This window comes from Saccoglossus kowalevskii, chromosome 5 (genome assembly GCF_978046115.1).
Source record: "Saccoglossus kowalevskii chromosome 5, keSacKowa6.1, whole genome shotgun sequence".
Taxonomy (NCBI): Eukaryota; Metazoa; Hemichordata; class Enteropneusta; family Harrimaniidae; genus Saccoglossus; species Saccoglossus kowalevskii.
This window is the reverse complement of record NC_140645.1, coordinates 18,390,692-18,408,813: the sequence shown is the minus strand read 5'-3', so window position 1 is coordinate 18,408,813 and position 18,122 is coordinate 18,390,692. Positions and strand designations below refer to the sequence as shown.

Below are 18,122 nucleotides of genomic sequence, written 5' to 3'. Positions count from 1 at the left end.
TGAACTGTGTTACATTCACTTGTTATTGCTTTCTCCTCTTGTTACCTGTTGTCGTGTTTTGAATTCTCCCTTCAGGCATCCGCCATTCTTTTAGTGTGAATACAATGCGAAGAAAGACACGTCTTGTGGTGGCGCTGTTGCGATTATGAAAACTACAGACTTGGTAATATACATCATATGACGCATTGATGATATCTAGGTATAGTAATAACTGAAGGTTTGCTTTTAAAAAGATGTCATTGTAGGATAGTTTGTCGTGCAAAATTATCGTCTATAGTATTAGTAATACATATTTCGTGAGCTTAGTTTCACAAAATGGCAATGTCAAGCGGTTTTAGTAATCGAAATGGGTAATGAAGTGAAATTCGCTTATTTTAAAATAAAATAAAATTTTGACTGATAATTTATATATTTGTTTTTTTTAAAACCCAATAATGAGTAATTTATTGTTGGTGACTCAAAACAAATCTGGCAATGCTCACTGTTAAACTTATTTCCACAAATTACATTGCCTAACATACAATGCTAGTTTGATAAAGCTTACATTAGACCTACGAATGCTTCTGACAACAAGACGGATTTCAATGTGTTGAAAAGTTACAACGCGATGAAGTTATCACAGTACAAACCGCGCGAGACTCGTGGAATAACGACCTCCGACTCGTATAATGGAAAGCTCGAAAATTAGGGTAATATTCGGTATTTCCAATAATTAAATCATTTATTAAATTAAACTATTAAAAATAATCTCATAAAAAATATTCCCACCGACAAATATACACAACAGATTATGAAATCTGAACACGTGCGCAAAGTTCTGCTCTATATCAAGACATATTTTACATCGGCACTGTCGTCTGGACTGCACATGTGCGCATTAACAATTATATTGTTCTTCTGTTCTCTGGTTGGTCTTTAACCCCATCGCCACTCGCAAAGCTCAAAACATGGACCAGGCTCGTAACTATAATCACAACAAACCTCAATTTATGACCGCACACGACTCAGTGTTTGAATGTACAAGCTTTCCTGTGAATGCTCGTATTTTATTGAATTAACCAACTTATAAAAAGACCATTATCCGCTCACCGCGAGATCCCGCGGTATGCGTGAAATCGAACGTAAAAAAACAGATAGACAAAGGTCGTACGGACGTCAAACCGTCGCACAGGATTCGGCAAACGCGAAAATATTTTGAGAGTATTTCCAAAATTAATAATTGATATTATTAGTAGTACCCAGCGTACTTGAATTCATATACCAACGAATTCAATGACTTAAATGGCTTCCCCAGTTAGTGGTTTTCAGTATTGTCCTGTGATTACTTACGTTGGTTGGTGTTAGGAGTACAAGTCCTAGTCACTCTTCCCTCCCATAATTTGCGTTTCAATTCGATCAAGGAAGTCAGTCCAGTTTCGATTGACTATTTTCTGTTATTCACCCATTTAAAAAGCCTCCACTTTATTTTGCTATTTGCGATCCACAAGCACGTTATTTTCAAGGTTCTTATTCCATGAAGTTAGTGTTCCCATGCACACGAAGTGTATTCGTATTTTGTTTTGGGACACATTTTACTGTTTTAAACTATTATCGAAGTATCACCGATGAATTGTTTTTTTTTTCCGTTTTTTGTCACAGTAGTGAAATATTAGACAAAATCATATAATCCACCTAGCCGTGTATGAAGAAAAGCGAGTAAATAATATTGAATACTCAACAGGTAAATAATAGGATGAATCATAGCTTACTGAGCTTATTACGCGCCGAGACGGTGAAAGCCCGCCCATACATACCCACGTCACACATAGTAACCAGACGGTAGGGTAAAGGCCTCAGATCTGGCTGTACTATGATAGTGTAATTCGCAGGTAAGTAACGGTGCAGCATTAATAACAGTAAATACTTATGAAAAATAATAAAGCTCTTACTTAGTATATAAGGTAGTGAGTCATGTTTGTGTACGATTATCGTACCGTGGTACTATATGTTGTATGCATAGTTAATCCGATTATAGATTCACGCATGAATGGTGCAAAATTAGCATCCGCCTTTGTTATCTGAGCACACATACTCGCAATGAACGGGTTTTTTTTGGGGGGGGGCGTGATTCACTTCCGTTTCTAGGACAGATGTGTGTGTGTGGGAGGGGTCACAGGTCACAGGAAATAAAAACGGTATTTTACATTTTTACATGAAATAAATGAAAGTTTCATTTACAGTAGAAAAATAGGTTTTTACACTTCACAGAAAAAGCAAATTTCTAATTACATTTTTATAATATTTTTGATAAGTTGTGTTTAAGATTCAAAATTGGAAATTGTGTACGGTCGCGAATTACGACATTTAATTTAGAAAATGATTTATACACGTACAAAAATATTATCTTTGCACAAATTACAGAAGAATAAAATAGCTGATTACATTTTACATTTTTATAATATGTTTGATAATTTAATCTAAATTGGGAATTGCATAACGACATTTGACGAGGAAAATGCTTTATACGCTTGCAAAAATATGAACTTTGTACAATGTATGGATGAATAAAATAGCTGATTACGTTTTACACCTTGTCCATGTCAACGAATTTACCTTTTTTTTATATTTATTTCAATTACATTATTACGAAAAATAAAACAATTGATGACAGCTTATGAAAATCCCCCTCGCCGACCCTTTTCAGTAACGTAACTTCGGTTAAGTTTTCGTTTGATTGGATCAAATACCTTCAAACACAGCTGGACTTAGAAAAGAATGCACCAAAAACCCAAATCATCATGAATATATTAAATACAAATTGTAGGGCGAAACGTGATACTGTCCTCAGGATGCCGTGAACATGTTTATATAATGACACACATATTATATTGAATGTGTCAAAAAAACTTGGAAACTTGTGTGTGGAAAATGACCAGTGTCAGCCAGACTGAAATTTGAACTGTGATTTTTAGATTAAATAATTAAATTAAACAATGAGCCTAAATGTATTACACATTGCTTACGGCGTGAATAAATGTATACCTTGCAAAGTTTTACATATAGGTAGGAGAAAACCTATAAATCAACTACTGACAAATAAGACCGAAAGTGAGATTAAAACATTAAAACTTCTGATAGAGTGATATGACTGCAAACGGCACAATTTAGTCAATTGCGTAATGGGAAATCATCCACTTTAACTTATTTTGAAAAACACATTCGCTAAAAAAAGACAATAAGAAATGTAGTCACAAAATAAAATCTCAACTGAAGCAACGAATCTTACGGTCCCGAAAATAAGTATAAACGTCACGGTCAACGGAGTCGACGTGGAATGACATTCAGTAGTACATATCGCTCTGCTCGGTTATTTTCCGACGACATCAGAGATTGTGTTCCGAACCGAAATGTTATGATTCAGTGTGGTCGTACTCGGACACGTGCACGTGGATGGATTCCACTGCCGGACCCGCGATCGTGAGTGATAGCACACTAAACTCTTCAATGCCAGAATTACATATTACAAATGAATGCCACAGCCGGGCATGAATAGACCCGTCTGGTAATTATATGGTAAGGTATCGCTTTGTTTGACGCACTGACGATGAGCAATTGCAGCGTAGCACTAATCTCATGCAACCTGTTGCACCGGTATTCAATACAGCCAGAAAAATGGCGGATTATGACCTTTGAGTGGTCGACACAAGAGCTTGTCATTACACCATATTCACTGAGCGTTAAACATGAAGACATGCAGGTTTTACGCATTGTTGCTCATAATATTGATAGTAGCCATTTCGTCTCTTAGTTTTCGCGAAAAAAACGTCGAAATCGATTTACATCTCGCTGATGTCGACGCGCTTCAGATGCCCGGCAATGAATATGCCGTAACGGGAAGCAGACGGCCTGACATGGTTGAATCGCCCAGTTACGAAGATGAACAGTTCGCACGGACCACACCCTGGTACGATGTTAATGATGACGATGTTGATTTCACGACTATAAAACAGGTAAAATATCATGTACAGTTAGCGATGTTTCTGTGCGAATATTATGAACATATACATCGAAATGAGGGCACTCTTGCTTGCATGCATTATGTAAACACGGATACACTAGCAAAATGATGTGTTTGGTGTTATTATTTTTAAAAAAACCTCGCTGGATAAATTTTGAAATTTATTGGCGTTGATCATCTACTAATTTTTCACACAGAACATTTCTTATACATGATGAACTATTGGCATATTTCGAACATGGCCACGGATGTCTGAAACTGAATCCACCAATATATTGTGTCAACCGTGCACACAGCTTGTCAATAAAATTGGAAAAAATATTATTTTGTATTCAAATCAACATTCATTAATACAGGTTTAAAATAATCGCCTGAGTGCATGTGTTATGACGGGCCTCACTGTAACGACGCGATTTTGGGTGTCCGGTACTCAACATTCCATCCGGCTCGATGTTACCATATAATCAATAGCATATGGCTTCGTTGAATTCGTTCTGCGCTGATTTGCCATTCGTCAATGTCGATATCATCTGTCAAGTGGGTACGTAGGCAGACTACGGTTGCATGCGAACGCGATGCGTGTGCAAACTGCTGCATCGTTTTTAAGCCCTGTCGGTGTCACTGTAGCCTAGTTTGTCAGTTTCGTAATTGTTACATAAGAGCATAAACATCAATATTGACGTCACTCAGGGTCGCAACATTGTTTACGTCATGCAGAGCAATGTCTACCACCGCCACCACGTGTTATGATGAAAGCTTGCATATGTACATGCACGCATGTTTTCTAGAGTGAAACGGAATAGCGCCAAAGTGGCGTGCACCCATACTAAGTTCCCGGCATTTTATCAGCTGTGTCACAAAGCTATGAACTAAAAATGAGTCCCAAAATGTTTTTTTTTATTTAGAACTGAAACTACGGCAGATTACTGTGGAGTTTTAAGAAGACCGACGTGTGGGGATGACTTCGTAGTATTGAGATGTGCATTTTCTGTTAATGGAAAAAATAAAAATAAAAATGACTCGTAATGATTAACTAGATACGTATTTTTGAATTTTTTTTCTGTGAAAAAAAATGAATGCAGACAACACAGAGATTTACTTACCAACCATTTAAAATCCATCAATAACTATTATAGTATTGGGATCGATAGTCGATTTGTTTACGCATAAAAAGTTGTCAACTAAAAGAACCGTGGCATCTATGGTGTATGCATATTAAATGTTTGACTATGAGCTTGAATACTCACAATAATTGACAATATTGAAGAAATTATTGTTTTTATCTGTTTTACTCTGTTGTTCTCCTATATGAATTTTATTTCCTTTGATTCACGAAAACTGTTTAGTGTATGTCCATTGTTGACATTAGTACTTGCGTTCTCTCTTTAGCAGAAAGTAAGCACACTCTCCTCTGGAAATAAGAGCCCTCAGCGGTTGCGATATCTGTTGCCGATATATGTACGAGGAGGCGGTCCTAACTGGCAGTACAACAACTTCAAAGCAGCAGTAAGATTGTCTTTATACTATAATAGAACGGTGGTGGCAGTACCATTCCTCGGACACAGAAGTCACCATGGCGACTTCAGAGACTTCCAGCAAACGTTTGATATCGATTACTTGCGGGAGCTTTTACCTGTGGCCACTTTACAGGAGTTTCAGCGTGACTGTAGAGGGCGGGTTGATGCGATTCTCACCCCGAGCACCATTTTCCCGACCTTCATCGCTATGTATGAAACCCACTACAACGGATCACGTGACACCTTCCGTAAGACTTGGGGGATAGAACTCCCCGAATTTGCTTCCATTCCTGAAACTGACGAAGAGAGAAGGGAAGTGTTCGACAAAACCAGAGATGTCGAGTGTCTTGGTATCTTTCACCCCATTAACGTGTTTGGACTTGAGGTCCCTGATGGACTTGAATACGAACCATGGGCGGACATCCCGATGGATAGCACTATTTCGCGGGCGACGTATAGCCACGTTCGAAGGGCGCCATTGATCAGAAAGCTGGCTGATATTGCTCTGGATGGGATATGTGAAAACGAGCCATTCATGGCAATTCACTGGCGGAACAAAACAGGGGAACGGTAAGTATTGGAATTTACAGTAAAATGATACTTGATATAATAGACTTTTTTAATTTTAAAAGCTATGTGGCAATCTACACTAAGACATTGATTTGCTACACTTTGCCAATGTATGCCTTCCTTAGACTCCATCATAGATGCCATGATATTTTATATATTAAGAGGTCAAGAGGTCATTTGTATTAACGAGAGACCTTGTAGACTACGAATAAATACGGCGCTTTCGTTTGAAAGTTTGTGGAATACTTCGTAATTGATTAGTATACCCACAATTTCGTTTGCGCGAGATTGTTAAAAAATAACTTTGTTTGTATCATATCTAATTCTAACATTCGGTAAAGTAATTATAAATTATATTGTTCTGGTATCAGTTTGGGTATAGCTGTACGAATAATGGAATGTCTGAGAGAATGTGATTATAATTATTCACGTATGATGCGTCACTTTGCACAGTTCAATTGTATACCTCCGCAGACTGATTGTTCTATCACGGGGAAAATCTTTTCTCTCGGGTTCTCCACACGTGTCAGGGGGGAAACTCGTCTCGTCTCTCTATCTCGTCCCCTTGAGGTACGGGATCGGGAAAGTCACTTTAACTTTACAGTCAAATAAGGCACACACAACGAAATACGTTTCAGCTCTCGTCTTAGTCGATCAATCGAGCACTCTATAAGACACAGCGCCCTGGGGAAAAAGTCCCCAAGACTCTCACAAGGCTGAACCAAGACTCGCCCAAGACTGGACTGCCTCAAGGCTCGCCCCTGGACTGGACTCTCGACTCTCCAGAACTGCACTCTCTCTTCTGCGTCTATCGTGCTGTGTTCGTCAAGACCAACTCAAACTCTCTTTATTCATTTTCAAAACTCTAACCAATTACAAAACAGTAAAAGACTCTAGGGCGTAACCTTCAATCATAAAGCCAATCACACTAAGTACTGAATACGTCATATCTTTTGATTAATCGTTCACTACATTAATAACTATGGATATAAACTGTCAGAATGGCGACGATTATCTGGTAATTAGTTCCAAATCACTGAGCCAAGTTCCGTTCAAAACTTCAAATAGACCTGAACGATGACAGACATAACACAGCAATTCGGCTAATAATCAGCTAATAAAGTCGGTTAACAGATACGCAAAAACAAATTCATGACAGTTCATTCTCAGCCGACTGGAGATCGTACGTACGTTTTTAAAGCGGGGAAGTCGTCACCTGCGCATGCGTCAGATGGCCATAGCGTGTCATTGTTTACAAACAAGCGTCTACCCATGAGCCTTTACGTTTTTAGCGTGTGTTGTTATTGTCGCATGGAACTCAATTCCCGCGCGTGCGCAGGTGACGACCCTCCCGCTTTAAAGTAATTGTTGTGCTGACCATTTGTTGTTGCAGGTGCATGAATCCATCGGGGATAGAGAAGGTGTGTAGGCGTATCTTGCCGATGTTTCTGAATGCTACGAAGAATATTGTCGTTAAAGGTATCGCAACAATAGCTCACCGGAAGCAGATAAAATGTATATACATCGCACGGCCATCTTATACAAATGTACGTAATTGACTATCCCATAAATCATTGCGGTTTTAAAATGGCGTGCTCGTATTTACACGGTGGATTTTTGATAAGCAAGTGGGAAAGAGGTGCCAGGGTTATTATATCATACGAGTGATAACCATAGTTGAATTCTCTAGTTTTCTGTCTTATGTAAAACAATTTATATAGACTGTACAGCAACATAATAGGCAATACTTTCATGTTTTGCCGAATTATGTTGTCGCTATCGCACTCACTGCGTGAAGATTTGTTGCAAACTGAAAATCAACAAATTAGTATGTGCAAAATGCACATTGAATTATCGTACGTATTAAATATTTAAAGCGCGTGTCAATTGTTTCAACAAATGATTACAATTTTGGTCACAACCCCCAAACAATTAATATAATATAAAAGTTGATAATCTGATGTGCATTTAAAATATAAATCATATTTTTCATATCCCGTAGAAAATTGACGCCTGGATCGCTGAAGAGATTGATCGTGTGTTCACAGCCGATGATATCCTATTGATGAAAGATCCCAGGTTATCAGTTCTGAAGGACGATAACTACGTGTTGTCATTGGTTGAACAGGAAATATGTGCAAGTACGTGACATTGTAATAATTATATTAACAAATATAATTTCACAATCCATGAAGGCCAAAACAATATAGCAGACAACATACAAACGACTGGCAAAAAATATTATAGATATGGGGTCAAGTCATCAAAATAGATAAATGTTCATCGTGGTTTTGGAAACGAAAATACAATGACACTGTTACCGTGTTCACACGTGTGCCACAGACCTGTCTAACTTGATAAACAATAGTTATCAGTGGTTTTATTGTGTCCTAATGTTCATACCTGAATAAAGACTAAACTGAGCCGGCGTTATTAAAGGCCGCCATATTTCTTTAAAATAGTTTCAAGGAATGGAACTCCAAATCGAGGCTGACATTTAGGGTGTTTTAAGGCTGTGTTATTTTTCACACGTGCTAAAACCGTTTCTCTAAGTACGGGGTGCCGGTCGAGACTTGCCATTTTAGGCCGTCTTAAACTAAATGGGCGTGGCGCCGACTTATCTTGTTCATACGTATTTCAACGCCGGCTTAACTATATATAAAGCTGGTTTCCAAACCGGCTTTTTGGCACACGTGTGAACACAGTATATTACGATGATATATCCCTAATTGTTACGATGGACTTTCCAATAATTATCAATATATAAATAAATGAAACGTCTTAATGGCGTTGCAAATGAAATTCCTTAATAAAATATATGTAAGACAGAACGAAGCGATCAAACCTCATTTCCGTTCATATCCCGTCATAGGGTAAATCTAACCTGTCTTTTGACAGTTGACAATCTTTTGAGTTGAAGAGCCGTTTGAATTGAATACATTTTTCCGCAGCCCTTACAACACATTTTGATCCTACTTAACTTTCTGTTCGTCTATTGTTTTCCGTGCAAAATAAATACACTAACAAACAAATAATACTACATTTTTTGTTGTTGTTGTTGTTGTTGCAATTACAGGATCCAATTTATTTGGTTCGACGTGGCTGTCCAGCTGGTCGAAATTTGTCGCCGAAGAAAGGAAAACCGGAGTGTTCTACTTTTATCCATTCCCTGGCCTCACCGAGGAAATTTCACTGCTGGTATAGAGGTGATGTCCAATCACGTATTGGTAATCTTGATTACGCAATGTACAGTTATACTGATTGGTAACTACGACTTGTTATGGACCGACAAGCGTACGCGAAGCAACATAAATACTAAACATCCATTATAATGAAATGCATATTTATAGTTTTCGTCGCTGTGACATGTGGTCAGGGGCGTATTCTGTTACTCATAACGTTTGATACCAAGAGAAACGCGTAGTACATGGACGCTTAATTCAACATTGCGCAATTTGAGAAGAAACTATCGAGCTCTGTGTAAACATGCATATAAAAGTAAAAGAATCTAGGAACGCGTCCTACCGTATCTTGAAACTGATCTTTGCCACTTGCCATGACGATAGTGTGTTTCTTGCCAATGTTCTAACTATAAAGCCGTTTAAACACGCGGCTTGATATAACCCACACTCAAACACGACTGTTATCTATTGTACAAATGTTAGTTATATTTAACATTGCTTGAAAATACTCATTTTCGATGTAGCAGAAATTAGACTTTAAAAGGATATTATTGTCTTAAGTCAACCAATTGCTGCACGATATTGAATTCACCTTGCATTAGTGTGTACATACTGTGACGTTATTTATTTGCAAGTTAATCCCAAAGGCAAAATCACTTAGAAAGTAGATTGAGAACGATTTTATTTATTTTGTCAGTTATGCGTACGGGAAACTCTCCGATGTTGAGGGAATTTACTATGAAATAGCACCCTTTAGTTCAGCTTCTTCTTCTTCACCGTACGTATGTACCGCCGTATCACGAAGCACAAAGTTTAGAACTACTCCCAGCGAAGATTTAGGGCGTCAGAATGCTGTACCGATATCAACAACTGCTTTTTTAATGAAGTACTGAAATAATTTATTCGAACGCACATTCAACAAACCTAATTTTGGCGTCCATCATTGTTGTTAGAAAAGTGACGTCATACATATTCATATTAATATCCAGCCTGCAGCAGGTGTGTTTTTTTTAAATTGTAAAGTCTGTATGTATCAAGTATTTCAATTTGAAAGCATATTTGGACGATCCTATGAACAGAACAACACGAAGCACATGTTTCATTGTATAAAGCATGTTGTTCTCTCCCTGAGAGCTTCCATCGTTTTTCGAATGTGTTCGTTAACATAGGCCAGCTGTTGATGATTCAATGTTTGTAATGGATCTTGTTCCGACCTTTGTATTCTAGTGGAATTGTTTTACTGGGTTTGTGCGCGACGGATGCTAATCAATCTTCGTGATGATATTGAACAGATTTATACCAAATAAATATTACCATAAATAATTATTATATAATAGAGCTATTTTATGTAGTTTGCTATCAATACTTCTGTAGCTGTGAAGCATATCCAGGAATTGAAAAGTTTCGCTCAGCACCATTTCTCAGTCACGTGACACACGTTTAGCATACGAAGTGAGCAATCATGCCTAAGTGGGAGGTAAACACATGCAACAAATATTGATATTGCGCATGGATATTTCCATGTATCTAAGTAGGGATATGGTTTGTTATAATAGCATGCTTAGTAACTATTAGGGAATGTTGGTACCACTGATATTTGTCACTCAAGTTTTTCCTGTTGCTACTTCAAGCTAGGGATATTTAAACACCAGGGAGATCGTGACCCAAGTGATAATAGCGCTGTTTTAATAAAGAGCTCCACATTCCGGACTTTCAATGCAATGCATATTGGTGCTTTAAACGGCATTTCATGTTACACGTGTGGAGCGTTTGTTTGGTCTAGCACAGCTGTGCACCACAATTAGCAAATATCATGAATTGGTTGGTTGGTTGCTGTTGTGAATACATTAATATACCACTGTGTTACAATACGGTTAGTCGACTAAGCCAGGACCAAGCAACCTAACAGCTGAAATAAAAATGAAGTATGTGAATGATGGAAAAGTCACAATGGTAGATGAATCTAGTTAATACTAATCTAAAAGTAGTTTTCATGTTATCTGGTAATTTATCTACCAATCGATACCAGGAAACTAAATACTTGATTGAAATCCAACCGCTCAAAACACATCAGTGCTAACTAACCTTAGGATGAGAATCAAAATATCTGTTTCTCGTTTCCACGCGCATCATTTTGAACTATGCGCCTCGGACGTTTTTTTCCTTCTAAAGCATTCCAAAATGCGAATGTACTCGCACTTTCTCAAATTCCCTCCATTTTAGCCTCGCCGCCTCATTTTGAAATTTCCATGAAACGAGAAACAGAGATTTTTTTTCTGACCTTAAGTAAGTTTTCTCAAGCCTTTCCAAATACTACCAAACTGAATTGAATGTCCCAGTTCCTTGAAAAAGCAATTCTAGTCGATAAGACTGATAAATAAAATTCATAAACACACCTAGACTGGCCCAGCAGTGTGAATTTTTTTTTATCATATTTCTTTTTTGTAAATATACGTTCTTGGACCCGGGTTTCAACGAAGAAGAGTATTCTTGCATTTGCGCAAAGGATTCTACGCGCTAGTGTCACGTGCACGCTAACAATCTCGCAAAGCGGGAGAGTCGTCACCTGCGCATGCGTCATATGGCCACAGCGTGTGTGTGTTTACAAACAAACGTCTACCCATGAGCCTTTGTGTTACTTTTTAGCGTGTGTTGTTGTCGTCGCTTGGGACCGCGCGTGCGCAGGTGACGACGCATCCGCTTTAATATACTAGTACTTCTGGCAACAAAACGTGGTAGTTATTATAGAGAGCGCGGCAAAACTGAACCAGTCGTTGAAATTTTGAGGTTCTGCCAGACATTTGACAAATTCGTTCTTGAAAAAAAATAATATATATAACAAAAATGTTGCATCGTTCGGTCGGTTGGTGTTCAAAACACGAAAAATCCACGATACTTATTGTTCACACAAGAGCTAAATCAAGTTGTGAGTAAAATTAGCAATTTATCGCATGAAGTAACTCACACGCAAATACAACTTTGGTTTTGTGGTTGAAACTAATTAGTTTTTCTATCTTCCTAATTGGCTTTAGTCAGCGTGACGTGAACTCAGCAACCTGGCTGCTTTTTCATGCGCAAATGGTGGTTCGTGGTACACTTCCAATGACACTCAAATGTGTGTAAAACACTATAATTTTGTTCTCAAACATTACCCACATGAAGCAGGACAAAATCAAACTTGTAACGTATTGGTATTTGTACGTGCATTGCAAGATATCTGTTTTGAACAAACAGTCACTCGAGCTATTGGGGTACATGATACGAGTGTTGCATTTTAAACTGACAGTTCTGTAATTTGATTTGCTCTGCGAGACATAATGAGACAATGTGCAGTTGCCACGAAGGGAACTAGAATTGAAGTACCTATATCATGTACTATAAACTAAAACACGTATTATTTTTTCTCGGAATGTGTTTATTACACTACATGTATTCCAAGGTATTTATAACGTGCGTAAAGAAGTTGTCCCGACCTTTGCATTGCAGTGGAATTATTGTATCCAACTAAAGACTAGCCAGGTTAATTGCTTGATTGTTCTTCGTGATATTGAAACGCAGTAAATTTTAGTACGATTATCGTATAAAACAAGGATTATTTAATGTTTCTTAGTGTCAATACTTTCATAAAACAATCGCATTTGAGTGGCGTATTTTGAAAGTTTGTCATAGTAATTCCTTAGGCACGTTGCACACGCTTTAGTTAGCATCAGTGTGACGTGATTGTGATTACTACGTGGCCAACCATGATAGGCCATGCATCCAGCATATATTACGCATGCGTAGAGCGTCTGTTGTGTTGCCTAGCATAATATACGCAATAATCCTTGTGATACAGAGACAGGCAGATATTAAAATTATCATGGCGTATGAAGGACGAGGGGAATACAATGCAATGAACGAAAGTTCAAGTACTTTGGCGTCTTTGCGTCTCTGTAGTTATCAAAGTGTTTTTTGTATGTTATCCGACATTTCATCCGCTTATTATCCATACCATTTAACTATAATTGTCAGTTTTTTTGGGTTTAAATATTATGGGATATTGTTTAATGTCTGGTGACACTCTTGAATAATTTGAAAAGAGTTCTCCCAATCTGTTCACAAGTCCTTCCAAATAAAATAGAAGACGTTCATAGTAAATAAAAAGACATGTTAGTTATGTAAAATATTGCAATTCTGAACACATTATATTATTTTGCCGCTTTTACAGAAATGTGACATAATAATGAATAATTAAATGTCAACTTCTCTAACCAGTGTCAATTAAGATGCACGTCGTTTTTAAAAAAACAAAAAAACAATAATATTGTTTTATTCTCCAATGCAACGAAAATATGCAAAATAATCTCGACTCAATGTAACTCGGCATTGTACCAATTGATATACAACGAGTAAAATTTAGACAAACCAACATCCCCCTTCAAAGTATTACACTAGTAATTCTCGTATTGTTGCATTGCAAGTTTAAAACGTATATATTAGTTCAAGCCATATTTCATCCTCAAATAATTATCAAGGTATATAACTAGAAAATTGTCACTATAAATTTGTTCTTCTTCTTGCAAACTAGATTACCTGGGATCGGAGTCACCATCTTGTCAATACTGTTAATACTTTCTCGGGTTGTTAGGCAGTTCACTTTGATAAATACACACAGCACGATGGTTTAGTGTAGTCGTCGTTGTTTGCTCTGCCGCAAGCTCTAACTTTATTCCTAATTCAATCTCAGGAAAATCATACAACAGTGACATACTGATATAAACCCCGCCCTCAATAGTAATGTTGCACAAGCAAATCATGTGTTAATGACTTGGTACTCATATTCGAATGTTCAACCAATCACACAAACTTCCGTTAACATTAATAATAAGTACACTATGTCACCTCTGAAGTTGGTTTTTATTAACGGCTACCACGGGAGGCCAATTTCTGAATTCTATACGTCTAGATTACAGTTATTAATAGTGGACGGCTGTACAACTAGTTATACTTGGTTACGTTCGCGCAAGGTGAATTACTCGCTTTAAACTACCGTTGCCAATAATGTCATCAGCTGACGCTAACAGGGGATAATCTGTCACAAAATGATAAACAACCCTTAAATGTAAAAAAAAAACTTCACGATGCCCCCTGACCCATTTCCCACAGCAGGAGATTAATTAAACTTGGCACAATTATTAGTCTTTCTCGACATAAGAACGCCGTAACTTCAGAAATCAAGGCTGCATCATCTGGAAAACGCTTTCCTTTCAAAAACAACTTCATTGCTGGGAAGAGATGAAAGTCAGAAAGTGCAAGTTCGGGAGAGTAAGGGGCTGCGGGATGATTTCATAGCTACACGCCCGTGCTTCTGATCTGGCGAGTTGTGGACCGGAGCGTTGTCCTGGAGGAGGAGGATACCTTTGCTGATCTTGTACCACCTCTTGATTTTGATAGCTTATCTTAATTTCATCAAAAGTGAAGCGTAATAGGCTCCTTTAATTGGGGTACCATTTGCCAGGAAATCTGTCATTACTACTCCGTCCTGGTCCCAGAAGATTGTGAGCATAACCTTGCCAACGAGGGCTGCACCTTTGCCTTTTTGGAGGTTGTGAGCCCAAGTGCTTCCGCTGAATTGACTGGGCTTGGCCTCTGGATCATGGTGATGGACTCAAGTTTCATCCTGTATTATCAGTCTTTTGAATAACTTTCACTCATCTTCTTGGCACATCTCCAAATTCATTCTCGAGTAATCGACGCGTTCTTGCTTCTGGAAAAGTGCGAGCAACCTGGGAATCCATCTGGCAGGCACCTTATGCATATGCAAATGGCCATGAATGATAGTTTCCACATACCCTGTACTGATCTCGACCTCTTGGGTTATTTGGCGAACAGTAATGCGTCGATCTTCCAAAATGGCTGCCTCAACTTGACGGACAGATGCCTCATCAATGGCAGAAGAGGGACGACCAGGTCTGGGAGTTGTTTCCACAAACTTTCACGATGCCAGCGTTTTACAAGGTCATATAATGGGGCATCATCACCATAAGTTTCTCTCATTTCATCAAAAGTTTCCTTTGGTGTGCGTCCTTTAAAATACAAAAACTGGATCACTGCGTAAGACTCAACTGGCTCCATTTCACACCTGATTCAGACACCAGTAAATCAGATACCACAATTAGTTAAGAGCTGTTTTTGTGCATAGATATGGGATAACATATTCCAAATGAGATTGTATAGTGACATGCAGTATAAGCACGCTGTGCTCCCAAAATACAACTACTCACTTTGAAACTTCTACGCGAACGTCTTGAATGCAAAAAGGAAGAAGTAAAAGAGAAGAATAGTATCGTGTGACCATCACTATAAATATTGGTGGGTAGTTGATAGCATCTAATTAGCGCAATGTAACTCAAGTTGCTGTCACGTGATAACCAAACAACAGTATTTTGCTAATATTTTACTTTACTGGTTTTACGTTGTTTCTTTAAACTTTCAGCTCGAGTTTACCCCAAGACATCATATTTATTTAACCCTAGACACTCGATTTTGTGGAGCATTCCGACTAGATGCGTTGCCATGGATAGCGATTTGCATACTTAAATATATTTCTCATCTTTTCTTTTATAAAATTGAGAATGAAACATTTGACATATATACAGTGCTGTTTATATTGAATAAGTAATGAGCTAAGCGATAATACACTGAATTGTTATTAGATATGACCCCAAACCATTGTATGCAATTACGCTTTTGTGCTTTTTGCCAAGGGACATATATAAGTTGCGGAAATATCGCGACAAATTGTTATGACATTCAATATAGTTGTTTTATTGTATATGTGTTTATTTTAATAACTCTGCAATTTTGTAATCAATTTCAGGGTAATTACTGGCATTCATCTCTTTATCTCATTGAATGTATGCGCAGATGCTACGATAAATACAGTCCTATGTTTTGCCTTGTGGCGAAATCTTTATTGACAGTTCAGTTGTTTTAGCGTTCTTACTGGCTGTCGATAGTCTGTCGTAAACCCGGATCTCACATAAATGTAAGCGCTTCAACGTATCTGCAACATTACTCCATCCTACAATCAAATCGAGGTACCTACACTGTTGTTGTTTTATGCACCTGTTTTCCCGTGTTGGTACATATCTCGTTTATCATCTTGGGTAGGTGTGTATGTTTCACGTCTATGGTCTATTATGTATGTATATTGGATATGTATAATTCTAATCGTTCTAGTGGAAATACACACCAAAAAACAAGAATATATAGACTTATTTCATCAATACACTTGCACAATCGCGTAGGTATGTAGGCCATAGTTTGGGTTCGGGGGTTCAGTTGAACAATTAAGTTAATACAATTATGATCGTAGATTAGAACATTAAAACTCGTTTAAATCACTTGATTCTGTGAGGTAACTATCAACCTCGAAATTGCATAGTAATGGGCATTTTGGTCGCAACGAGGTTTAATTGTCAATCGTGAAATTACGCCGTCTCAGCGCAACAGCAGCCAATCAAAAAAGCTTTTATTCGGTGATTTCGCGATGGTGTAATGAAGAACGCGTTCAAGCAGCTGATGTGAAATATTATAACGGGTAAGCATATCCATACAACAATGATGTAATGGAAGTCACTTTCTGAAGGATGTAGTGGTCCTGAAAAGAGCCGATTGTCTTGTGCTAGTGTTCGCTCAGTTAGTAAATTGTGGGGGTCGAAAAGGATTGATCGGTCTCGTAATTTTTCCAACACGACACGACACTGTATTTTCCTAGTTTGGTTTATTAGTTATGTATTTTTCAAGATGGCATATACACAACTCTTTCCAAGTGTGTCAGCCAAATGTAGTCAACTTATTGTATTAGTACGTGAGGCCTGTATTATTGAACAATAGTGTACAGTTACGGGCTGAACAGATCATTGAACAAAATGCCAAAGATTTATCATCCGAGGTTATCAGCACGAGTTGTATAGCTCGATGATTTTCTTGCAGTCAGAAATTTATCCCACACGGTTGCTTCTGCACTGAAACTATGTGATGAATCACACTTTTCATACATTGTGGCTGTCGCCATGCGAAGTAAACTTTTGTTTTAACTATAGAGGGCGCCATGCAGGCAACTTGGATAGGTTGTCGTCTTATTGCGCTCGTATCCTTTACACGTAAAGTAGTTCCTGTGTTTCGTTGAGATATTTGATGCCATGGATACACTTTCTTTATGAGAATCCATGTCGGGATGACTAGTTGTATTGTTGGAGTTTGTTGTGACACTTAATTTGTTTTATTTTGAAGAAAAATTGTACATGTGACTGACTCATTACTAACTTCATGTTACTTCGCTCACTTTCGTAAGAAACTGTTGAGATGGATGGCTCGTACTTGTACTCGTACTTCTCGTATTTTCGTCTTTGCAATATTTGAATCTTCGAGTTTGCCGATCCCGATGTCTCTATAGGTCGCCAGCGAGGTAATTATGACTTTGATAACCATTTCTGGAATATAGCTAGCTTTATGTAGATATTTCAATCGAATACCTGTCAAGCTTCTCGTATAGTGTACACAGATTGCGTGATTTCTAATTTTGCTCTTTTGCCTTGTAATTTACACTTATGACTTTGTATTCTCATGTATTTAAATTTTTACCGTCTTTCCGGTTTTGCATTATGAACACTGCAGTTCGTTTTAACTACCAGTGAACGTGTTGTTGAAATATATTGACTTTTCTGTCAATTTGACCTCGCCAATTACGGATAATAAAATTCGGAAGATCAGTATACAGAAACTTGTGTAAGACTCTTTTATTAGAAGAGCTTCGGTGGTCACATACATATTTGTTTACTACAAATTGTGACTAGCTGCAAGTGTGAGCGC

The 18,122-nt window shown here is 37.9% G+C and overlaps 1 protein-coding gene across 2 annotated transcripts; it reads left to right on the top strand.

Annotated features, from left to right (window-relative positions):
* The first annotated feature begins 3,668 nt into the window (after nucleotides 1-3,668).
* LOC100375084 (uncharacterized) lies at nucleotides 3,669-10,600 on the top strand. 2 transcript variants are annotated; one of them, XM_085499589.1, is made up of 5 exons: nucleotides 3,669-3,989; nucleotides 5,390-6,084; nucleotides 7,478-7,631; nucleotides 8,087-8,225; nucleotides 9,161-10,600. In XM_085499589.1, exons 1-5 carry the CDS (start codon nucleotides 3,723-3,725, stop codon nucleotides 9,286-9,288), a joined length of 1,383 nt encoding a protein of 460 aa, XP_085355715.1. In that variant the 5' UTR covers nucleotides 3,669-3,722; the 3' UTR covers nucleotides 9,289-10,600. The 2 variants fall into 2 exon arrangements, with proteins under 2 accessions (XP_085355715.1, XP_085355714.1); XM_085499588.1 differs by having other exon boundaries at nucleotides 5,387-6,084.
* The last annotated feature ends 7,522 nt before the right edge of the window (nucleotides 10,601-18,122 follow it).

What these genes read in the sequence shown, in the direction of transcription:
- LOC100375084 (XM_085499588.1), top strand. Translation starts at nt 3,723, where the DNA reads ATGAAGACATGCAGGTTTTACGCATTGTTGCTCATAATATTGATAGTA. An exon ending in ATTTCACGACTATAAAACAG is followed by an intron (nt 3,990 to 5,386) that starts GTAAAATATCAT and finishes TTCTCTCTTTAG; the next exon opens with CAGAAAGTAAGCACACTCTC. An exon ending in CACGGCCATCTTATACAAAT is followed by an intron (nt 7,632 to 8,086) that starts GTACGTAATTGA and finishes CATATCCCGTAG; the next exon opens with AAAATTGACGCCTGGATCGC.